Below are 22065 nucleotides of genomic sequence, written 5' to 3'. Positions count from 1 at the left end.
AGAGAAACTTAGCTTCGCAACAACAAAGATAACGCATTCATTTATTATTGCCAATTAAATCATGCTTAATTCTTTCTGTAATTTTTTTCGAGGAAATAAGCGTTTGAGATTTACTTTGTAATTTTTAATATAGATATTTTGAGTTTTTATGTATTTTTGCCTTCTCTCGAAGTAAGAACTGAATTAATTAAATGAAATCATGAAATCTCAATCGTCTGTGAAAAACTGTTTCTTTTTTGTTTTATTTGCTTAATTTCTTTTATACATAGTTCTAGCTTTATTATAGTATTTGAATAGAACATGTGGCAACGATTAGATAATTCTTTAAATGATATACATTTTGTGCTTTCTGAGTTATAATATGAATGAAATATAATACTGTTAAATAAACTTAGCGCCAGAGTGTCGCTATGGTAAACAAAGTGAATTTTAAAGAATGCATTTATTCTATTTTGGTTTATGCGCTGTCGGCGAAGTAGGTTTAATTCAATCTAATAAGTTTAAATAAAATGCAAGAAAAAATGTGTATAGTTTAATATTCTGTACAAGGAAGTCATGTGGTGTACACATCAGATTTTTATTGTTCAAATATTAAATAAATTTAAACAGTCATGTTTTCATTCCAAAGTATATTAAACATATAATTTATTTACTCCAGGTTCGTGTATTTTTTTAAACTAAGCAAAAATATATTTAACCATTTTGTAATAGCAGAAGTATTTACAGTTAAGCAATCTATAATTCCAGGAGTATTTAGAAGTAATGCATTTATTTAAGCATATATTGCAATAAAGATTAATTGATGTCTATGATATTTTCTGATTATTAATACTGAAAAAATTTAACTGTTAGTTCTTAACACAGTGTCAGTTTTTACTGCTTCAGTCTGTTTTTCAATATCAGTTTAACCCTTTTTTTAACATCTTTTCAGGTTTGCAATGCTACACATGATCGGAGGCATGCAGATCTGCAGTTAGAAAATTATGTTACTAATTCAGTTATGAACATCATCACAACATTTTTTAATTCCCCTTTTTCCGATCAGAGTACAACTGTGCAGGTCAGTAGTGCATAAATATCTATTTTTGAGAACACTGTATTTAATTATCTAATTTTATTTGAGGAATATGTTTTGTTATTAAATTTATTAATCTGGTCTTAATATTTTTCTGAAAATTTATTTTTAACTACTGTTATTTGTAAAGTAGAGAAAAAACTATCCAGATGTTATATAAATACATATTTGTATAATAGTTGATATATATATATATATCTACTAGACCATAATAATTAATTATCTTATAATGAATAAATTAAAAATTCTTGATGTAAAAATAAAACTGGTGTTACTCATTTACTTCATTATCTGAAGGTTACTGATAATGTTTCTTACATGTTTTATTAATGTTCATGTCCAATGATTTGTTTTAGAAGTAATGATATGAATATTTTTATCTTAATCTCATTAAATATATTATTTTTAGTTTGTAGGATTGGTCATAATTTTCATTATTATTATTTCATCTTATAAAAGGTAAAACAACAGTAAATTACTGACCAATTAGACAGTTGTATAAGATCCAGTATAAGTCAGATACTGCAGTTGAAATTTGAGAGTAACATTAGAGCATATAATTTTCTTGTATGATTTGTATTAAAAATATGGTATTTGACTGAATTGATATCTTATCTTTACCAAGACATGCTGCATTACTTATGAAGTTCTAGCAGTAACTAATGGTTCCTTGCTAATCTGTAATTTTCTCTCCCCAAAAATTCTAATTTTGGTGTTGTTTAAAATTATATACATCATATATTTATTTGTTACATTTACAGGAGCAGTGAATAAAGTGATTATAGACCTTGTAAGGTATTAAATTTCATCTGAGATAAGCATGGTTTTGAAAAGTTGAGTGTGAACTAAGCCATTTTTAATGTTTTTGTATTTTCATTTATTAAGATTTTACAAGAGTTTTAACATTATAATGCTTAGCAATGCATTTTTATACTTACTGTTTTTTATAATCTATATTATGAGGTAATTTTCAATAATGCTATATCGAATTACTTAATTTTGAATCTTATTACATAATCATGCTTTCAGTTTTTAATGAAACTAAGTTTTAATATTGTTTTTGAGTGTACGTAATTATCTAACAATGATTTGTTTTCTTTTTTAACATTTTCTGCACTGCTTAAACATCAAAACCAACTGGGTGAGTTTTAAAATGTATCAAGTAACTCTTTTTGTGCACCATGGTGTTGGATGCAGCTTTATGCCTGAAGCACTGTTCTTTTGTGCATGTGTATTTTACTTCTTATATGCGACCTTAAAAGAAATATAATTTTTTCCGATTTATTGTGTAGTATTGAAACAGTGTATCAAAATTTTGTGTAAAATTTAGTTTCTTTAGAAGCAAAGTTAAGAATTTTTCTATTTCTTCTTTAAATATAAATTATTTACAAGTACTAGAGAATTTTTTATGTATTTTAATACTGTTATAATATTTATTTATTTATCTATCCATCAGTCAGAAATTCCAAGTTTTATTAAACTGAAATCAGTTTCTTTCTTATTATTCATTTTTTATTTGCTTAATTTTACAATGGTTAAAGATTGTATTTTATATAATTTTGAGAATGGTTTTACCTTCTTAGTTTACCTTTTTTGCATGTCTACCTGTGCTACTTCTTTTTCTTCATCTTTTCTGCTTATCAGAAGCAACTTTTGCATGCTAGGGTGTTCTGGGCTCAAGGGCAATTAACGGCAATTGATCTTACTGATGTGAGTATGATATAGTTTGAAAATACATAAGCATGAGAAAAGTTTCAAATTCATATTTGTGTGTGCTGAGTGAGTCTTTGTTTTTGTGTTAATATTTTCAACACATATTCTTAATTTGTAATTCTTAATAACACATAACTTAATGTGTGTTGGATAAGAATATTTTGTAAATGTTGAATGTCTTAAACATAAGTATATAGTTGTTCTGTGATAAATACATATTATTTGATAAGATATTTATTAATTAATTCATTAAAAATATTAGGTTGCTAAGGAATTAATATTAAATTTTTTCTTATTAGTTCAAGCAGTTTATGTGAATTATTTGTGATTAAGAGATATCTAAAATAATTTTCAACTTATTTTAGAAATCAAAATGATTAATGGTTTATAGCAGAATCAGCAGTAATCATGAAAATCTGTAGTTATTTTCAAATGCTTCAAAGATGATGATATAAAAATTCTGAGCCATAATAGCATTAATTAGCTTGAATAAAGCTTTGAAATTATTTTATTTTCATTTAGTATAATTTGACTTCACACTTAAGGTTTCTGTATTTATATTATAACCTTACTTAGGCCTTTGCACCAAGTGTGTGTATTTTTAGAAATTGCATAGTATTTTTTTTTTCAGGTGTTGTTTAATATACACTAGGGAGACTAACATAATCTGACTGTTTATTAGAAAGGCCAAAGCAATTTCAATTCAGATATTTTTGAAGTGATAGAGCATTACTTTAAAATTAATGCCAAACTAAGGAAGATTGAGTCATAATATTAAAAATTGAGTCTTTTTAATTAAACTACTTAGTTAATTAAGTAGAAAATTTGCATAAAAATTTTGTCATTTATTTAAAATTGCTGTTAATGGTTTTTTTAAATCATTAACTTCATTTTCAGATGGATTGATATTATATAATCGAACACACGAGCTGTGTTCACTCATTAAACGCATGAGTAACATTAGTGTTGTGAATCTAGTGTAAAATATTTATTGTAGTAAGTTTTTTTTATTAAATGCTACATTATTTTATCACCTAAATGTTTGTAAAAATGTAAATTTTATTTTAGAGATTTTTTTCTTTTTTGCAGTAACTAACTGCATTAAATCTCTTTTTTATTATATCTGTTGAATAATGAAATGATATGGGATATTTTCAAAAATGCTTCCGATCTGAAGGCTAAATCAATTGAGATATTTCTTTTTCTTCATCTCTTCTGCTTATCAAAAGCAATTTTTGCTTACTACATGTTCTGAGAATTTTGGTCTTTTAGTGAAAATCATTATGCTGGCCCTATAGAGAAATAATAATTTATCAAAAAATAATTTTTCGTGCACATATTATGTAAATAAAAAGTAATTCTATCCTCGTAACATAATTAACTAAGGTATTAGGAATTAAAATTTTGGCAGACCATAGTCAATGGACTTAAAAACAACAGTGCATATTAAGTTTTTAGATTCTAATTTCTAAGAGATACCTTTTACTGTATAGAAAGATTAATGTATGGCATATGCTGAGTTTTCACAAAGGGCATGCTGCTGAACACCAAATTAAAAAAAGGGGGAGGTAAATAAATAAAATAAAATAAAAATTTTAAAAAAAAATCTGAAAGGTTTCAGATTTTAAATTACGTCCAAAGGGGTGTTTTTTTAACGTTTTGTGTGTTACCATTATTTATTAAATATCATGTTCTTTGGACTTAAACCATAAAATTCAGTTTAACAGCAATATAGTAGAATAATTTTAAAATGAGCATATCTTTAGAATTTCTGATACACAGTTCTGCACGCTGTACATAAATAAATAGGTAAAGTAGTAACCTTCCCCCCCCAGTAGAGTCTTGCCATTGCTCGCTAATTGTTAATCAAAAATTCGTTAAAGTTTTACAAAATATGAAATAGATAATAAAACAAATTCAAAATTTGGGCTTCTAGAATCAAGCTTTCTGTTTGCTTTCCTGAACATATTACAGTTCCACATATTGGCTTTCTGTGATATGTGATTGTGCTTTTTAGAAAGAAACAAACTAAGAAATCATTATTTTCTGTATAGGGTATTCATATTGTTTTTTAATTGCTATTTATAAAATCAGTAAGTTTAAGCAATATGAAATATCCATGCTAAAGTATGCCTACATTTCCTACTTTTGCTTAAAATTATCAATTTTATATAATTTCATCTATTTGTGTAATTAGCACATTGATTAAGACAGCTCTTGTTTTATGGAGGCATATACATTATATATCTATCGATTTAATATTTTATTGCCTTTTATGTACTATCTTTATAAAGTTTTATAGCCATTTTAATGTGCTTAGTTTTAATGCTTTATTTTAATAAGATCTAGTCTTTATTGCTCTAAACATGTTATAATACTACAACCAGAATTTAATTTTTAAAATTAGAAGTGCTGGAACTTCTATAGAATGCTGACAAAAACAGAATCAAAGAGGGAAAAAACAGATAAATAAAAGAATAGATAAAGAAATAAATAATGAAAAATTAAATAAAATAAAAAGGTATAAATATTTTGCTAAACTAAGTTAATGATATACTATAATTTGAAAACATTTAATGAAATAGTTAAAGAAATGAAAGGTGAGTAAGTTCATAATAATAAGACATGATACAAAGGATAAAAGGTAGTAGTTTTCTTTCTTGCTGTCTCTCTTTTCTTCTTCACCCCCCCCCCGACAATGGCTGGATACATGCTTCTCATGCATTTGTCGATAACAGCCAGACTGATTAAGCTGTCTCATCTCGAATAACATTGTACACAATATACCAGGAGTGGTCTGATAATGGGCTCATGAGAAGATCAAGAACACATAAACACTGACATTCAGACTGGAAGTCAGCCTCTGCTAACCTCTGCACAGGGGGGACAATAAAACAAAAATTAATATTTTATTCAGGGTAAAACAAGAATAAACAAGAATGCACTTATATCTCAGTGGAACGAAAAATATTTTTCTTTTCACTGAAATAAAGGTTAATTTTTATTTTGCTTTTAATCCATTTAAAAACGTTTTGACCAAATGAATATAGCCCAAAAAGTGTCTTTTGTGGTTCTTGCTTTTTGACAAGAAGAATTTTTTTTTCCTCATTTGCTGAAGTTTTCCCATTCATTTTGCTCTCCGCATGAAAATTCAGTTGCTCATTGTGTTTCTAGTACTAATATCAGTTTTACTAACTGTTAAATAAAATATGGCATTAATATCTTCTGTTAACAATGTTTTACATTCATATTGCAATTCAGGCATACAATGGAGTTTGTACCTCAGAGAGAAGAAAAAGTGTTTTTCTTCCCACTGAGATATATGAATTTTTATTTTTGGCTTCTAATCCATTTAAACACATTTTGACCAAATGAATATACCCTTCAAATATTTTCTGAGGGGTTTGCCATTTGACAAGAAGAATTTTCTTCTTCAACTGCTGAAGTTTTCCCATGCATTTTGCTCTTTGCATGGAAATTTAGTCACTCATTCTGTTTCTAGTACCAACATTAGTTTAACTAACTGCTAAGTAAAATTTATCATTAATATTTTCTGTTAACAGTATTTTCCATTAATATTGCAATTCAGATGTACAAGGAGTTTGGCCTAACTTTAGCTTCATTACAGTCTGGCTAAAATTATGATTTCACTCAAAAAATTAAAGTGCCATAATCGGACATGGGCTGTCTTTTAGGTACTAATAAATAGCACACTGAATTTGTTAAATTCACAACTACAGATGATCATGGGAAAAGTTTGGCTTTTCTTTAACATCATAAATTATTAACTAACTAGCTAGTTTTCTTGCATTATGCAGTTTGAGTATGTCTCAAATTTTATCGTTATATTTACAGCGCATGAACGCTAAATTTTATCATTAAGTCATTTTTTTCAGAGCATGATCAAAATTGAAATATTAGTTGAATTAAGTCCTTTAAAAGCCCCTGTTTCATTTTTATCTATGTATCAAAATTTTTGTGAAACGATGCTTCATTTAATATCACTGGTACAATACATCATCATGCAGAATTTTGAAAGAAGTTCAGAAATAAGAATAAGCATCTAAAAAATAAGCCTACTTTAAATAAGCAGCTTTAAACTTAAATGTAAACTTCGAAGCAGAAAACTGACAATTGCACAATAGTAATGTTTAAAACATAATGATAAATAATGCTAAATTCAGAGCTAAACAATGAATATTCATTTCTTCTTTCTTGAATGCTTTGTGTTGAGAGAGCATGCAGATAGGGAAAAACTGTTCAATCATCTCACATAGCAGGAAAAAAGAAGGAATAAAGTTTTCTCTTTGTCTTTCTGAAATACATTATTTTATTTTAGATGCTGATATATGGATAGCTTGAGAAAGCAGAATTAGAGGACACAACAGCATGCTACATGTTCTATTTTGAATCTCTGATATGAAATAAAATCAATGATGCAATGCAAAACAGTATATTTAAAATAATAAATAAGGTTTTTACTATACAAATGAGTTAAAAGATAATAATTCTTTTTACACAATTTCAATTTTATAGGCATGTATTGCATGCCTTGAGACTATGCCCCTGTGCGCATGTGTAAAGATTTAATGTAGATTGAAATCATCAAAACCCCTATGAAGAAAGTTGATAGTACAGAAAATTATTTTAGACTTAGACAAATTATAGTTAAATTTAAATTTGATAAAGTCAACTACTAAATGTTTGGTGAGGCTATTGCCTGTAAACTTATTTTTGAAGAAATTTTGAATGATAAGTAGATGCCTGCGAGTGAATGAACAAAGCTTATCAAGAATATTTTTCTCCTTATATGGCTTATCAAACATATCCTGGAATTTTGATTCTAGTATAGTAGTATATATAGAAGCTTTTACTTTTTTGATTTTTTTCTCTGGCACCTCTTTGTGTTTTCTTGCTGAAAAAATGAAACTGTTCGTAAACCGTAACATAAAAGATTTATTATTAATTGAAGAGTTTAATCCATATGGATAAAGCATACTAAACTGTAAAATATAAAGAGATTACTTAAAAAATCTATATGTAAGAGTAGGAATAGTATCTAAGATCTTTAAAACTGTATTGTTGAAATCATGAAATTTGAAATGTTTTTAGTTTCTTGGTAATTGAATTAATACTATTGTTATTGATTTTTTATGTGTGATCTGTGGTTGTTGATTTTGATGTTAAGATTATTTTTAGTTTTTTCAATGTAAACAATATTACAAGTTTTACATGTTTATAATTAAATTTTTTCAAATTTTGATGCTTTGTTGCACTAGGGTTGATTGGAGTGTCATTATGTCTACAGGTTTTAAATTGGAACTCTGACATTCCTTAATTTTTATGTATTTGATCTGAGAAGATAGTGAAAGTAATCAGGGAGCTAGCCTAAATTACAATAAAGTTTATAAAGGAAACTTCAACTTTTTTCCTTTGTGTTGTTAGGTCTAAATCCCAAGTTTTTGTTAAACTTTTTTTATTAGTAAAAGCCACTAATAGCTGCTTACTTTTATGTTACAGTATCACAATTTTTTTTTTAAACAGAATTATCTCAATACTATTTTCGTGTATTATGCTGCTAAAAAATTAATTAATTTTAGACAAAAAGAAGAAATTTAGAACCAAATTCACAAAGACATGAAATAAATGAAATTCAATATAAGTAAAATCCAAAATTTCCAATAAATTTGGAAAAAACATCAACCAGTAATCACCAAACCGGAACAATTCCCAAAAACTACAGATATGGACAAAATTATAGCAAATAATACAGGAAGAGGAATACAATGTAAATCTGATTCAACGTTATCAAGAAGAGAGAGATCAGATTCAATTCAATCCCTCCTCCCAGGAAAACCACTGCTTTTCTGTTCATCCAAAATTAGCTGATGAGCCAGTCTAAATTATATAATTATAACTGTTCATCCAAGAATTTTTGAATGCCTTCCTGATGCAGAGGCATTCCATATTCATTTGTTTATGAAGTTGGTTTTAAATTTTTTACTTTTTATATATGTTATTAATTTACTGGCTGAGGAACAGCTCCATTATAGCATGGTTGCTTGCAGAAAATTATCAAGTGTTTACTAATTTTTATTCTACACCTTTCTAATAAAAATAGTCATGTATTAATCATACATTTTTCCTTTTAATTATAAAATAACTGAGTCTATGCATGTATATCTCTCTGTCCATCTCTGTTATGCATGTTGTACATGATATTGCATGTGTATATGTGTAGTATTTGTATATGAATTTAGAAAATAGGTTTGCTGTAAAAATCACAAAATCTAGCCATATAATTTTTTCTAATAATATATGTGTGATTTTCTCTTTAAGACACATCAGCCAGTATTTGTGCGTCTTTTACAAGGAGCATTTAGATTATCAAATTGTGCTTGGTTGACTATACAACAAAGGATGAATGTTGAAAGTTGCATCAAGACTTTATCTGATATTGGTAATGCTTGTAAAAATTCTTATTTATGTATTTAAATATAACTATAAAAGATATATTGCTCAGTTTTTGTTTTATAAGCTAAAGAAAATATTTTATGCATGAAATTATAATAAATTCCAAATTATTATCATTGTGTCATTCCAAAAATATTCCAAGAATTCAAAATTAGTGACCCTTTCATTCATTTTAAAAAAGCTGTTCAAAATTATCTGGAATTTGTAGATAGTTATCTGAAGAAAGTACTGTAATAACGAACAATTCTGGGTATCATATATCAACAAAAATATCCATTTCGACTGCTATTGAATGCAATTTAATGATGTTTTTTAAATGAAATCTGTACATAAGGACAGAACAAAGGACTTTTTTTTCCCAAACCAATTGTAAAATTGATTTAAAATGGATTCAAAAGAGATTTTTTCATGATGTTTGTACGGATGTTTGAATCTTGCATAACTCAAAAACGAGTAGCCTCATAATGTTGAAATTTTGTATATGGGGCTGCCATAACATATAGTTGATCTCCCTTTTTGCTTGCAGTCGGCCTCACCAAAAGTATATAAATATATATGTACCCACTCTGTTACTCGGCTCTGTGAGCTCAGTTTTTTTTATTCTTTTATGTTCTTAAATTGTGCATTTTCTGATTTCAAAATTAGTGAATTATGTTGTTCTTATCTTCCAGTTAAGGCTTGTATACTTTTAGTTAATCTGCATGCAATAGTTGTAAAATTATTAATTATTTAAAAGTTTGTTTAAGTGCGGCTACGCCTAATGTTTTTTAAAAGGTTAGAATAGAAGGAGGAAAGGTTTGCAGTTTCCTCCACTATCGGGAAATGAAACTCCACTGAACAAGTGGTGTCCATATTTGTAACTTCAAAACATTGAATTACAGCAGTGAAACGTATGTGTTTCTATGCTGTTCTGTGCATGTATTTTCCAGCATAAATATGTTAAATTTATAATGAAATGTTTCGTTGTTGTTAATTTTTTGTTTTAAAGTTATAAAGATGATATCTGTAATTTACTATGTACAGAAAATCATTAAGAAACAGTTCGAAATCTAAATGCATGTGCATAACATCAAAGCCTTTAAAACTGATGTTTCGGCATATTTCAAGAATTTGTTTAGGTTTTATTAGCAACCTGTTGGGTATACTTTCCGATTTTCCCTTTAAATGTTCTGTGTAAATCTGCATTGAATATGAAACCCGTGCTTGATACAGTCGTGAAGCTTGTAAATACTATTCGATCTTGTGGGCTTACTCACAGGCAATTTCAAGATTTTCTTCAGTCAGTGCAATCTGAATACTCTGATGTACTGTATTACACGAAAGTAAGGTGGCTTAATGCAGGATGTGTTTTCGAGTGCGTTTGGCAGCTGAAAGATGACATTGTGTCCTTCTTCCATGAGAAACAGTGTTCTGCGGAGTGCGAAATGTTAGAAGCTACAAAATGGCTTTCAGACTTTGCATTTTTCACAGATCTTCTTTGTCATATGAACAACTTGAATGTCAAGATGCAAGGGAAAAATCAATTTATCGACGACATTTGATCACATATCAAAGCTTTTAAACTAAAACTTAATATGTTTGCTGGGCAGCTAGGTAAGAACGACTTATCTCATTTCCCGAGGTTAAATTCAATACCCTCAGTAAATGAAGAGAACCTTAAGAATTATGAAGATAGCTTGAAAAAACTGCATTTTGAGTTTGAATGCAGATTTCAAGATTTCAGTGCCATTCAAGCAGAATTGGATATTTTTACCATACCATTCAACGTAAATTGTGAAGCAGTGAGGTCAGATTTGCAGCTTGAATTAATTGAGTTGCAATCTAACAATCATCTCAAGCAATTGTTTCTAAATATGCCAAAGTTAGAGTTTTACAAATCATTATCGAAAGTAAGTTTCCTAAATTTAATATCTCATGCCCAGAAAATCAGTGCTATGTTTGCTTCATCTTATATATGTGAACAAGTGTTTTCAACTATGAACCTTAGAAAGAATTATTTCAGAAGTAGACTGACAGATGAGCATTTAGCCTCGTTCCTTAGAATCAGTACATCTCACTTCAAACCTCAATATAAGGAACTTTTAAAAATGAAATCGCAATTTCATTCATCTCATTAATATATTAAATTGTAATACTTGTATATTGTTTTTAAAATTTTAGAAAAATTCATCTTGGCTCGCCAAACTTTATTTTTTCGATTTTTGACCCGCGATCGAAAAAGTTTGCCCATCCCTGATCTAGGTACTTTATTAAAATATTTGTTCCTTTATATGTAAATATAAATATGCAGTTATAATTTATTGTGAATATTATAGTCATTAGTCATGTAAAGGCTTCAGTAATCAGCATATATAGTTTAGAAAAAGTTATTCAAAATAAAAGCACCCAATAGTGTAGGGGTAAGGACTTGCTTTGATCATCATATGTGTTTTGTCATAAGTTAATGCTTTCCACAGATTTTTCCACATATTCTATAAAGAAAAGTAAACTTATTCAAAATGCAGGTGTTCTTTTTTTCCCCCTCCCCCTTTTTTTACGAGATTGTTGTGCAAAACGTTTATTACTACAAATATTTCTTTTAAAAAATATAGTAACAATTTCTATTTGGCTAAGAACATGAATATTATGCAGTTAAACAATAGCACCTTCTTCAGTAATTATAATAATAAGAAAACAAATGTAAAAAAGTATTAAAAGGAATGTTAATTTTGTACTGTAATGTATTTGTGATCCTCATACATGAGCCTTCTCCTCCACCATAGAAACAGCTATTTTTTATATCACTAAAATTCTTTTATAGCTATTTTCGACTCTTGTTATGAACTTTTTATGAGATTTTGATGGTAAACTTAAAAGCATAATATTGTTTTAAAATTTATATAAAATATATATGTGTGTACGTGTTCACACAGAATATGTATATATATATAACAATTTAATTGCAGGAAAGAACAGAGGAATTGCTATTCCTGTTGATTTAGACACTCAGGTGGCTGCAATGTTTAATAAAAATGCTATGATAAGTAAGCATACTAGAGCATGGCTATCAGCAGCTCGAACTCCAAGGAGAATACCTTCCTCTGTAAATGTATTTAAAAATGACCGGAGTATTATTGAAGGTCTGCAGGTAAAAATCTTAGTGTAATGTAAGTTTTCTTGGTATCTGGATATTAGCTGACACCTGCCAATACACTCCCAGCAATCTGTTGATGCCTTTTGTCAATGAAATAAATTTTCAGTATCAGCAGTTTTGTTAAATGGTTCCCCCTGCCTTATATTTCCAGCTTGCGTTACCTAGCAGTTGAATTCAAAATCAAATTAAGTAAATTGTTATTATCTGTGCCTTCATATGAACTCTTCTAAATAAGAAAGCAAATGACTTCCTTTGAGCCAGTTCCTAATTCTTATTCTGACACATTGATGTAGTTAACATTGCATCTTTGTCTTCTACAATTTCCTTGCATGAGAAATGGAACACTTGTCATTTTTAGGCAAAATTTTATATACCTAGAAATAATTAATTACTTCTACATCATTTCTGAGCAGATTTGGTAAAATGGTTTTGCAGAATGTATTAAAAATTAGCACAAGATTAAAAAGTTATATTCTGAGAACTTTCATGGGAAAAGGGTTACCCAAAAAAATGACTCTGTGCAGGTATGCTCTTGCTGTTATTAGTCTGAATTTTTTACATTAGAATTTATTAAGATTATTAAAATTTATTTTTATGTCAAAAATAATTATAATTTATTAGTTATTAAATATTAATTAAACATTAAAATTTAAAAAAAAAAATCTTATCCCCCCCAATTGGTTCAAGCTAAAAACTCACTTCTTTTCAGAAGAATCTAGGACAACTTCTAAGATTTCCATATCCTGCAAGTTAAGTTGTGTGCTGGTTAGTGTATTATTAGTGGCATATTGGCAGATGCCAACTAATTCTCAGGTACCATAATTTTTTATTTAATTATCAAATTTATGTATGAATCATGTTAAAATAAATATAATACTAAATGTGAAATGTGCTCAAGATCTTAAAATGTTTTTAAAATACTCGAAGGTGCCCTATATTTGATATACTTTATTTAGGACATAGTATCTTTGTTAGAAGATCAACTTCACCCACTGGTCCAATCAGAACTGTCTGTTTTGGTAGATGTTCTTCACAGGCCTGAACTTTTATTTCCTCCAGGGACTGAAGCTCGAAAAAAATGTGAGCATGGTGGATTTATATCAAAGTAAGATTCTTTATGATCTGTGCTTAACGTTGAAATAATAATTTTTAATGCATATTTCATCTACCTTAGTATTGCATTATTAATTTTAAATACATTTGTCTTAAATTTATTTCCAGGCTGTTTTTTAACTGTAAAAGAAATTAACATTAGCTCCCTGTAGTCTTACCTGAAAGAAAGAAATCTAGAATATGTAGAAATTTAAAAACCAGTTTCATGTATGAAATGTCGTACTTTTAAAAAGGATTTTCAAATACAGTAAAAAGTCTTTAATCTGGACTCGTTGGGACTTCGGCGATTCCGAATTATAGATCATCAGTTTAAATCTGGTAAGATGGCATGCAGAAATAAAATTAAAAATATGAAACCATAATTTATGAAATAAAGAGCAATTATGATCTAAAGGGTATCAAAATTTACAAAAGAAAAAGCTTAATATTTATTTGTTTACTTTATTAAACATTTCTTTCAATGCGCGCATGCGTAAAGCATACATTACGCATAGACGAAATTAGAAAATTGCAACCAGAAAACTATTTGATGTGTATTCGTGATATTTATAATGACGAGGAATTTTATTTAAATCATATCAGAGACGGAGTACATCGAGATAAAATACTACATTTAGTAAGGAATTATAAGCCAAATAAAATAAAAACATCTGCCCTGAAGATGAGGATAGTTCTGATAGATCAACTTCCAGTTCATTGTGTGCCGCGACGCCCCCCCCCCCCGCACTCAGCAGAGCAGCATGAAATTGATGAACATATTTCGGAATGATTAGAGAATCAAAGGGTATGCCTTTATCCATTTTTTGCAGCAATTCCACTTTTTGTTTGATGGACATCGAAACATGCTTTCGCTTTGTATATCCTTTGGTAGTTCCAGAATCAGAAATTCTATTTGACATAATCAAAAGTTCTAACTTACTTTTATAAAATTGCTCTAACAGTCTGCAAAAAATAATAAGCCGGATCCAATTCGAAGATTAAGGAACTACGCAATCTACAACAAATAGATAATTTTAGCCTAGCTTATACCATCTGTTATACATTAAACGTGCATGCGTAAACGTATTATGCACATGCATACACGCATGTGCACATGCGTAAAGGTATTACGTGCATGCATCAATGCATTATGCGTTAAAATTTATAGCTTTGAGGTTCGGATTAACGACTTTTGACTGAATTTTATTGATTTGTAGGTCCCCCCTCCTCAGTGTAAGGCCTTTCAATTACATATTGAAATATTATGGACTAAACTATACCAGATACTAGGTGTCTGACTGTTTGCTGACTGTAATTCATATAAGATTTCTCATTGAGTGTCCTTATGGGTTAAAATATTTTATCTGTGAACTTCGAATATTGACTCATCAAAGAAGCAAACTTATAAAAATCTTACATTCTTTATTGTGAAGAGAGCAATGTCTGTGATTCAAAAATGCTAGATTTTACAGCTTTCTGATTGCACTTTTCATTAATTCTTTGTTTGCCTCTATATATTTCTGTATAACTATGTAGATGTGTTTCGGTATGTCATCTTAAAACAGTTCTTGTTTCTGTACTTCCTCTTTGTTTTAAAACAAACTTTGCACATCTAATATTTTATAGTGAAAAATCTTGTTTTGCTCACAGTGATTCATTCTGATCACATGGTAACGAAATCAAGTAGTAAAACAAATTTAAGATGTTATAAAGTGGTGTTCATTTGTATTCACAAACTTTAAGCAAACCAACCTCACTAATTCAAATCATGACAGAACTAAAATTATCCCCCCTCAAAATTAAATTGAAATAGTTTTAATATTGTTGCCAAGTGCAGTAAAAGAATAATGTATTGCAAATATGTTCCTGTAGCCATCAAAATCTAGGTATACTTAAAACCCATTTTGTAAATTTATAGGCATAATTACTGCAAAAATGTTATATGGCCTTAAAAACCAAAATTACAGAAAATTTATCTTAAAAGCTCTGTATCTTCCTTCTTAACTTATAATCATAAGCAGGGTTAAAAAATGTAAACATCAATAATGCATGCAAGAAACCGTTGTACGTTTAACATTATGGTTAGTAGTCAAAAGGGAAATAAAGTGTTCAAAGCAATTTGGCAATTGTCTGATTATGATGTGTTTTGAAATATTTATTATATATATTGGGGTAAAAAGTGTTTTATTTTGCATTTAATTTTTTTATTTCTTTGCATTTGTTTTTAATTATGTTTTTATGTAACTGTTATATTAATTGTAAAATTTTGCATCCTTAGGCTTATTAGTCATACAGAGAGATTGCTTGAAGAAAAAGAGGAAAAATTATGTATAAAAGTTTTGCAGACTTTAAAAGAGATGATGTCTTTGGATCCTGATTATGGTGAAAAAGTATGTTATGTATTACATATTTTCATATTGAAATACATTTTTATGTATAATATACTGACATATCAGGCACATGTATATGTGCATGTCTACTGATATCTGTTGTGAGCTGCTTCATATGTATAAACATGCATATAATATATACATCATTATATAAGGGATGCTCAAATATAAACAGGAATTTTCATACCCGATTCTTGTATAGAATTCAATACATTCACTGTGAAAGCACATACATATTTGAAATTGCCAATAGCAGTACTAGTTTCTCTTTCTATCAGCCCTGTTAATTATAATGGACATGTAAGAGCAATAGATTTACAACAGATGTACAGTGAATGATCATTAGATTTTTGACAGATAAAAGTGTTATTCCATCTTATATTTATTCACTACTTAAAAGTAAGTTTGTAATGTCTTTCTTAACTGCAGGGTATAATTGTTGCAAGTTTTTTTTATTATTATTATAATTTTTTAAAAAAAAAGTGAGAGTTGAAAAGGAGCTGCATGTTGTTGGCCAAAAACCTTAACTGGTGAAGGCAAGATGACTGCCACTGATGCACAAATTGGGGTTGATTAAAGAATCACCATCAGAGAAATTAAAGGGGGAATACCTAAACTAAATGTTGGTAGTATGGAAACATTAATCAAAGGTCATTCTAAATTTAGCAATCTGAGTGCTATGTTTTCTGAACCAAAATTTGGTTACCGTCACACAACTACAGCAGCATTATGAAAAAAATGGAGGTAAGATTTTAAACACTATAATAACATCTGAGTGCTACTTTTATTTTGCAGTCAAAATGGATAAGTGTGTAAAGACAAAGAAATTATAAAGTCTAATGATTGGGTTATTGACATCATGCAAGTCTAGATCAACATGCAGTCTAGAACTTGTTCTTCTGGAGTTAGAAAACTTGAACACTGAAATGGGTATTGGATTTGCATTGTGACTAAGTTTCTTCATTGTATTCAATGAATAAAATTTAGCTGATAAATTGTAATCTATATTTGAACATCCCTCTTTTGTAGTTTGAGAGTATTAGAGGTAAATAAGTAATAAACTTTTATTGATTTTCCATTGGAATTTTGTTTTTGTTTTGTTTGTGTGTGTGTGTGTGTGTGTGCGTGCGTGCGTGCGTGTGTGGTGTGGTGTGTGTGTGTGTGTGAAATTATACATGATGTCATGCCTCATGCATTAAATTTTAGATTAGGAGCTGAATTAATAATCTATTTGCATACTATTTTGGGATTACATGTAAAAGTATCTGCTTTTTTTTACATCACATGCAATAATTTATCATATTACATGGTTATTATTATAATATATATGTCATACAATGAATAAATATTTGTCTTATTGTATGGTCTCTTTTAATAACTGTTTGTTTATTTTGATTGAAGATTGTTAACATTTTTTAATATAAAACAGACTGCTGAGGAAACATTAATGATTTGTATTCATTTTCCCAAAAATAGTTCAGTGAGTAATTATTTAATATTTATGCATAATAAAGTAGAGTGAGTCTTGCAACAGCAATAAAGTTTACTGCTTTAAAAAAAATTAGCAGAAAAGTTATTGGTAATGTACTTTCTTCATGTTTAGAGTATTAAAGGTTAAATACACTTTAAAAGAGCTTGGGATCATTTGAATTGTAGCTCTTTCAAAAATTTTTTATATTTAGTGATCAAAATGTTTCCATTTAAGAGTCATAGGACGTAATAGGTGCTCATTATTTTGAAGGAATTATTATTAGCATTAAGTCTCATTGGTGAACTAGATTGAAGATGTCCCTTATAGAAGTATATTCACTTCTCACGTGAAAAGTTACGTAAATCCATCTTCAAAAAAAAAGAAAAAAAAAAGAGAGAGAGAGAGAGAACCAGGGACTGGCTTACTCATTGCCACCTTCAATGGCATTATTTCCTAGTTGAAGATGTTAATTGAACCGCCATTGCTTTGGTGCCCATAAAGTGATCCTGGTGTTTGAATGAAAGTCTTTAGCATACGAACCACATATTTTTCCCCAAGGCAAAAGTCCAATTCTGACTCTAAAATCAGTATGTGGATTTTTTAATTAAATGCACATGCTGCTTGATTGCCACAAAGTCATCAACTAACTGACATTGTCATCTGTTGGGAAACGAAAAAAATTACTCAACATGAGATATAAGTGCAGATTGTCAAAAGTGCTCTGATATTGGGGATATCACAGTTCCAACTTCATAACTTCCCTTTATATATATATATATATATATATATATATATATATATATATATATATTTTAATGGAGAGAGAGAGAGAGATCTGCAAGTTGATCTGCATTAAACATATTTCATAGCCATGGCAAATCAAACATTCCATATGTAGAAACATATCTTACTCGTGATGTCTGATCATGGTCTATCAGTTCACTCAGAAGAGGTTCACAGCCACACATATCATACACAGTACTTAAATGCTCTTAAATGGAAATATTTTGATTACCATTCATAACAGTCAAAAGTAAAAGAAAACTGCACATGTGTAATTATTATTCAACAAGGGAATTTTCAAGAATTTTCAAAAAAGGTAATTGCAAATGATTTCATATGTTTTTGTTTTTCATTCCAAATATCGTAAATAAAGAATATATTCTGAATTATCATAATAAAAAGAATAAATTGAGAAATTGTGCTGAATGAATTACACTGAATGTGATTTAGCTGTTAACATGAATGAATTATCTAACTTTTCCTCTTCAAGTCTTAGTTGTCTTCTTTCTGCATATACTAAAAGCTTATACTAAGTTTCACAAAGTGCTGTGTGTGTACTCTCTTTATTTGTAAAAACATACTGCAGCTTGTTTTGTAATCTTAACAAAATTTTTCTCTCGCTGTTTTTCTAAATCTCTCTCTTTCCTAACAGTTTCAGTGCTTTGCTCTTTTTCTTTCTCTCATGCTATTAATGTTTTAGGCAGAGGCTAAAGCTCTAACAAAGAAGGAAATAGAAGATCAGATGAGGGTAAGAATTAATGGTCCATCTGATGTGCATGTGCATGATTGGCAAAAATGTAGTGTTATTCATTTAGTTTACTCTTCATGGCTTCACTTAATATAACTTTGTATTTGTGCACATCCATATAGATCCCCTTCCCAGTAATTGTTTTTATAATTTTTGTATAAATTATTCAACTTTTTCATTCCATTTGTTGATACATTATGTATAGTTTATTTGTTTTTTGTTATTGTTAGAATGTAGCATGTAGATTGTTTATTTTCCTTCAGTTTATAATACATAAGTATTTTTTTGAAGATGATAAATGTAGAATTCTTTGCATGTAATTTGACAACAACTGATGCTGTATGTCAATGGTTTTCAAACTTAGCTGACTTGCGTAACTCTTAGATGGTTTTCTTATAAAGTTTTTTTTTTAAGAACCCCAGCCCAACCTTAGAAGGATATATCTAAAAATAATGTTGAAAATATATCAGTATGTTATAGATATTTTAAGTAAAGACAGTTAATTGTCTTTTATTTAAAAAAATTAATGTCAAGTTTTAATGTAATTTACTCATTAATAGCATTAACTTGTGCTCCAGGTGACACTTACCCTAGAATTATATTTAGTGGCTGGGGTGGCATTGATGTTATCTGCAGTCATATTTAATTTGTTTCTGCACTTTGTTTTTGTTGCCACATACTTCAAGAAAAAATTTTTTCTTAAATAGGTTGCTCTGAATGGCATAAAAATTTTTATATTTGTGTGAGAAATTTTTGGGTCTTCTGGATGAATATGTAACCAAAAATTTTAGTAGCTGTTCTTGCTTAAATTTAGATTTTAACTTTGAATCTGTTGATATGTCAATAAATTATTCCCTTTCCTTCATTAACAAGCCTTCTGATTTATTATAGTACTAATTCGAATTTTTATTGGGTTATACTTAGTTTTTTCTTCTAAAATATTCTTTTATAGTTTCTTTCAAATGAGAAAGGTACTCCATTGTGTAAATGTTAACACTGCAATCTAAATTTAATTCATTTTCCTTTAAAAAACTGTTTAGTTTTGCAAAGCTTTGCACATTCTCTTTGACATATGTCATATGTCAAATTTTTAATTTGACTCACAGAACTGCTGGGTTGGACTTGCAGAACCCCAGGGTTTCATGGAACACAGTTTGAAGGCCACTCTATATATGAATAGAAACTTTGTACTGAGAGGTATTCACTATCTGTGAACATAGTTTGAGATTTTAAGCCATAAAAATCAATTTTCAATTTTTTAGTCTTATGCTGTTGATTGCAAAAGAGTACTATTTAGTAATTTTATAATTGTAAAAGAATTTGTTTAAATATTTTTCATCAAGTATATGGTAAATATTGTTATAAATTATGAAAAAGAATTTAATAAATTGCATAATTGCATAATTTTTTTCGCAATAATTTGTTATAATTTATTTTTTATATTTTCGATTTTTCATTGTAAAAAGATGGTGCTATAGTTTACTTCTACAAGCAGCTGTCAGAATTATCTAATAAGTGTATAAAATTAAATATTTTAGAAATTTTTAGGTAAAATTTATCAATTTGCAAATGACCATATTAAGATTGCTCTTTCATCACTTTACACTGACAGTAATTTAATTATGCAAAATTGTTGTGATACCTTAAGCATTCGGGAGGGGAGTACTAGTTATAATACTTGAGGTGAATGTGTGTTAGTAACAAACAAGACAGAAGCAAAAATATTTTTTAATAAAAATGTGCATTTTTTAATAAATCGTTGTTTTAAAATTTCACGACTTTACTATGTATCATTTACTTAAGTATTAAAAAAAGTTTCCATTTTTAAAGTTTACAATATTTACTACCTGTATTACCAAGCTTTTCCTGGAAAAGTATTGATTGCATTGTTCGCAATGTGGCATTTATTTAGTAAGATGACAATTCTCAGATATAAGTTATGTTGAATTCCATGCATACCTCTGCACCATATTTTGGCATGAATATGTATAAATAAAACTATGATATTAGCAGGTTTACAAATACCAATTCTAATAATAATTTTAATAATCATCTGAGATATACTAATTGCAGTTATATTTTTAATATATTCATAACTGTGAAAGTTAGAAACAAAATCAAGATATCCTTAAATTTCTTAGTTGCCACTTTCCAGTAATTTAATTTTTTAATATTCTCTGTTTCCAATTAATAAGAACATTACGTCATTTCACCAGCATATCACACTGGTAGTTCGGTCCGTGGTTCGAATCCCGCGAACGGGCTGGCTGCATGGGCGTTTTCGTGGTTTTCCCCATGTGTAACATGTATACGAGCCAGTTTCCCTTAGAAAGTCTTCCACGAAGGCATACCTTCCCTTAGGCAGATAGCCCTCGTGTGCTTTGCTATAATTAAATACGCACCACACCACCAGCATATCACTATTGTTTCACGTGAGTCTTCACATTTATCCATTTACTAAAAATCCATTTACTAATAGTGTTAGAAATACACTCTCCATCCACACTTTTTAAATCTTCCTTTGGAAACAGACCTATAATTTGTTAGTTTGGAATGTTAGATAATCTGTCAGCTGTTTGTGTACTTACTCGTCACATTCTAAGTTTATTTATTGAATTATATGAATTTAACTGAGGCACAACTAATTTTCATATGTTAGTAAAAGTCCATTTAATCAGATAATGGCCACTAAATATTGCTTTTTAAAAACATAATATTTGCTAATCTAAATATGAGTATTAAATAATATGATGATAACTTTTTATTAGTTTAGATATTGTATGTATAAGTGTGAATAATATTTGCATACTGTTAAATCTTTTTAAAAATTGAGTAATACTTTTTAGGGGGAAGCATTGCGCCAGACTTTACTTTTAAGATACTTTGGCAAAATCCAGAAAAGAGACAGCATTGTTAATGGCAAACAGCCTGTTAATCAACCTGGTGCTTCTACTCCAATAATTCATGGGCCTGGAGGAATGATTCTGACTCGAGCTGAGATGACTTTAGCAGAAGTGCAGTGCCATTTGAATGAAGAAGGAGCTTCTAATTTAGTTGTAGAACTGATCATGAAAAATCCCAGCCATGCCATATTTTTAGAAAGTGTAGAATTAGGAATTGCTTTGTTGGAAGGTGGAAATCCGGTAATACAGGTAACTATGCTGGTTTTGAAATCTCTGCTTCTTT

At 28.8% G+C, this 22065-nt stretch overlaps 1 protein-coding gene across 12 annotated transcripts in view; it reads left to right on the top strand.

Moving 5' to 3' along the window:
• Window positions 1–22065, top strand: part of Itpr (Inositol 1,4,5,-trisphosphate receptor) — a 277133-nt gene that overhangs the window by 135094 nt on the left and 119974 nt on the right. For 4 of the 12 annotated variants that reach the window (XM_085826962.1, XM_085826959.1, XM_085826956.1 and 1 more), the window contains 8 exons: window positions 932–1060; window positions 2720–2785; window positions 9128–9248; window positions 12208–12389; window positions 13352–13500; window positions 15766–15877; window positions 18832–18879; window positions 21726–22031. In XM_085826962.1, the coding sequence (XP_085683088.1) occupies window positions 932–1060; window positions 2720–2785; window positions 9128–9248; window positions 12208–12389; window positions 13352–13500; window positions 15766–15877; window positions 18832–18879; window positions 21726–22031 (1113 nt within the window). Of the gene's footprint in view, window positions 1–931; window positions 1061–2719; window positions 2786–9127; window positions 9249–12207; window positions 12390–13104; window positions 13209–13351; window positions 13501–15765; window positions 15878–18831; window positions 18880–21725; window positions 22032–22065 lie in introns of all 12 variants that reach the window. The other 8 variants (XM_085827006.1, XM_085826983.1, XM_085827012.1 and 5 more) reach the window with 6 other exon arrangements.

The sequence above is a fragment of the Stegodyphus dumicola genome, chromosome 1, assembly GCF_044657685.1.
Source record: "Stegodyphus dumicola isolate Sdum_Otavi_A_Nest chromosome 1, ASM4465768v1".
Taxonomy (NCBI): Eukaryota; Metazoa; Arthropoda; class Arachnida; order Araneae; family Eresidae; genus Stegodyphus; species Stegodyphus dumicola.
The sequence above is the reverse complement of the archived record's forward strand: the minus strand, read 5'-3'. Positions and strand labels throughout refer to the sequence as shown.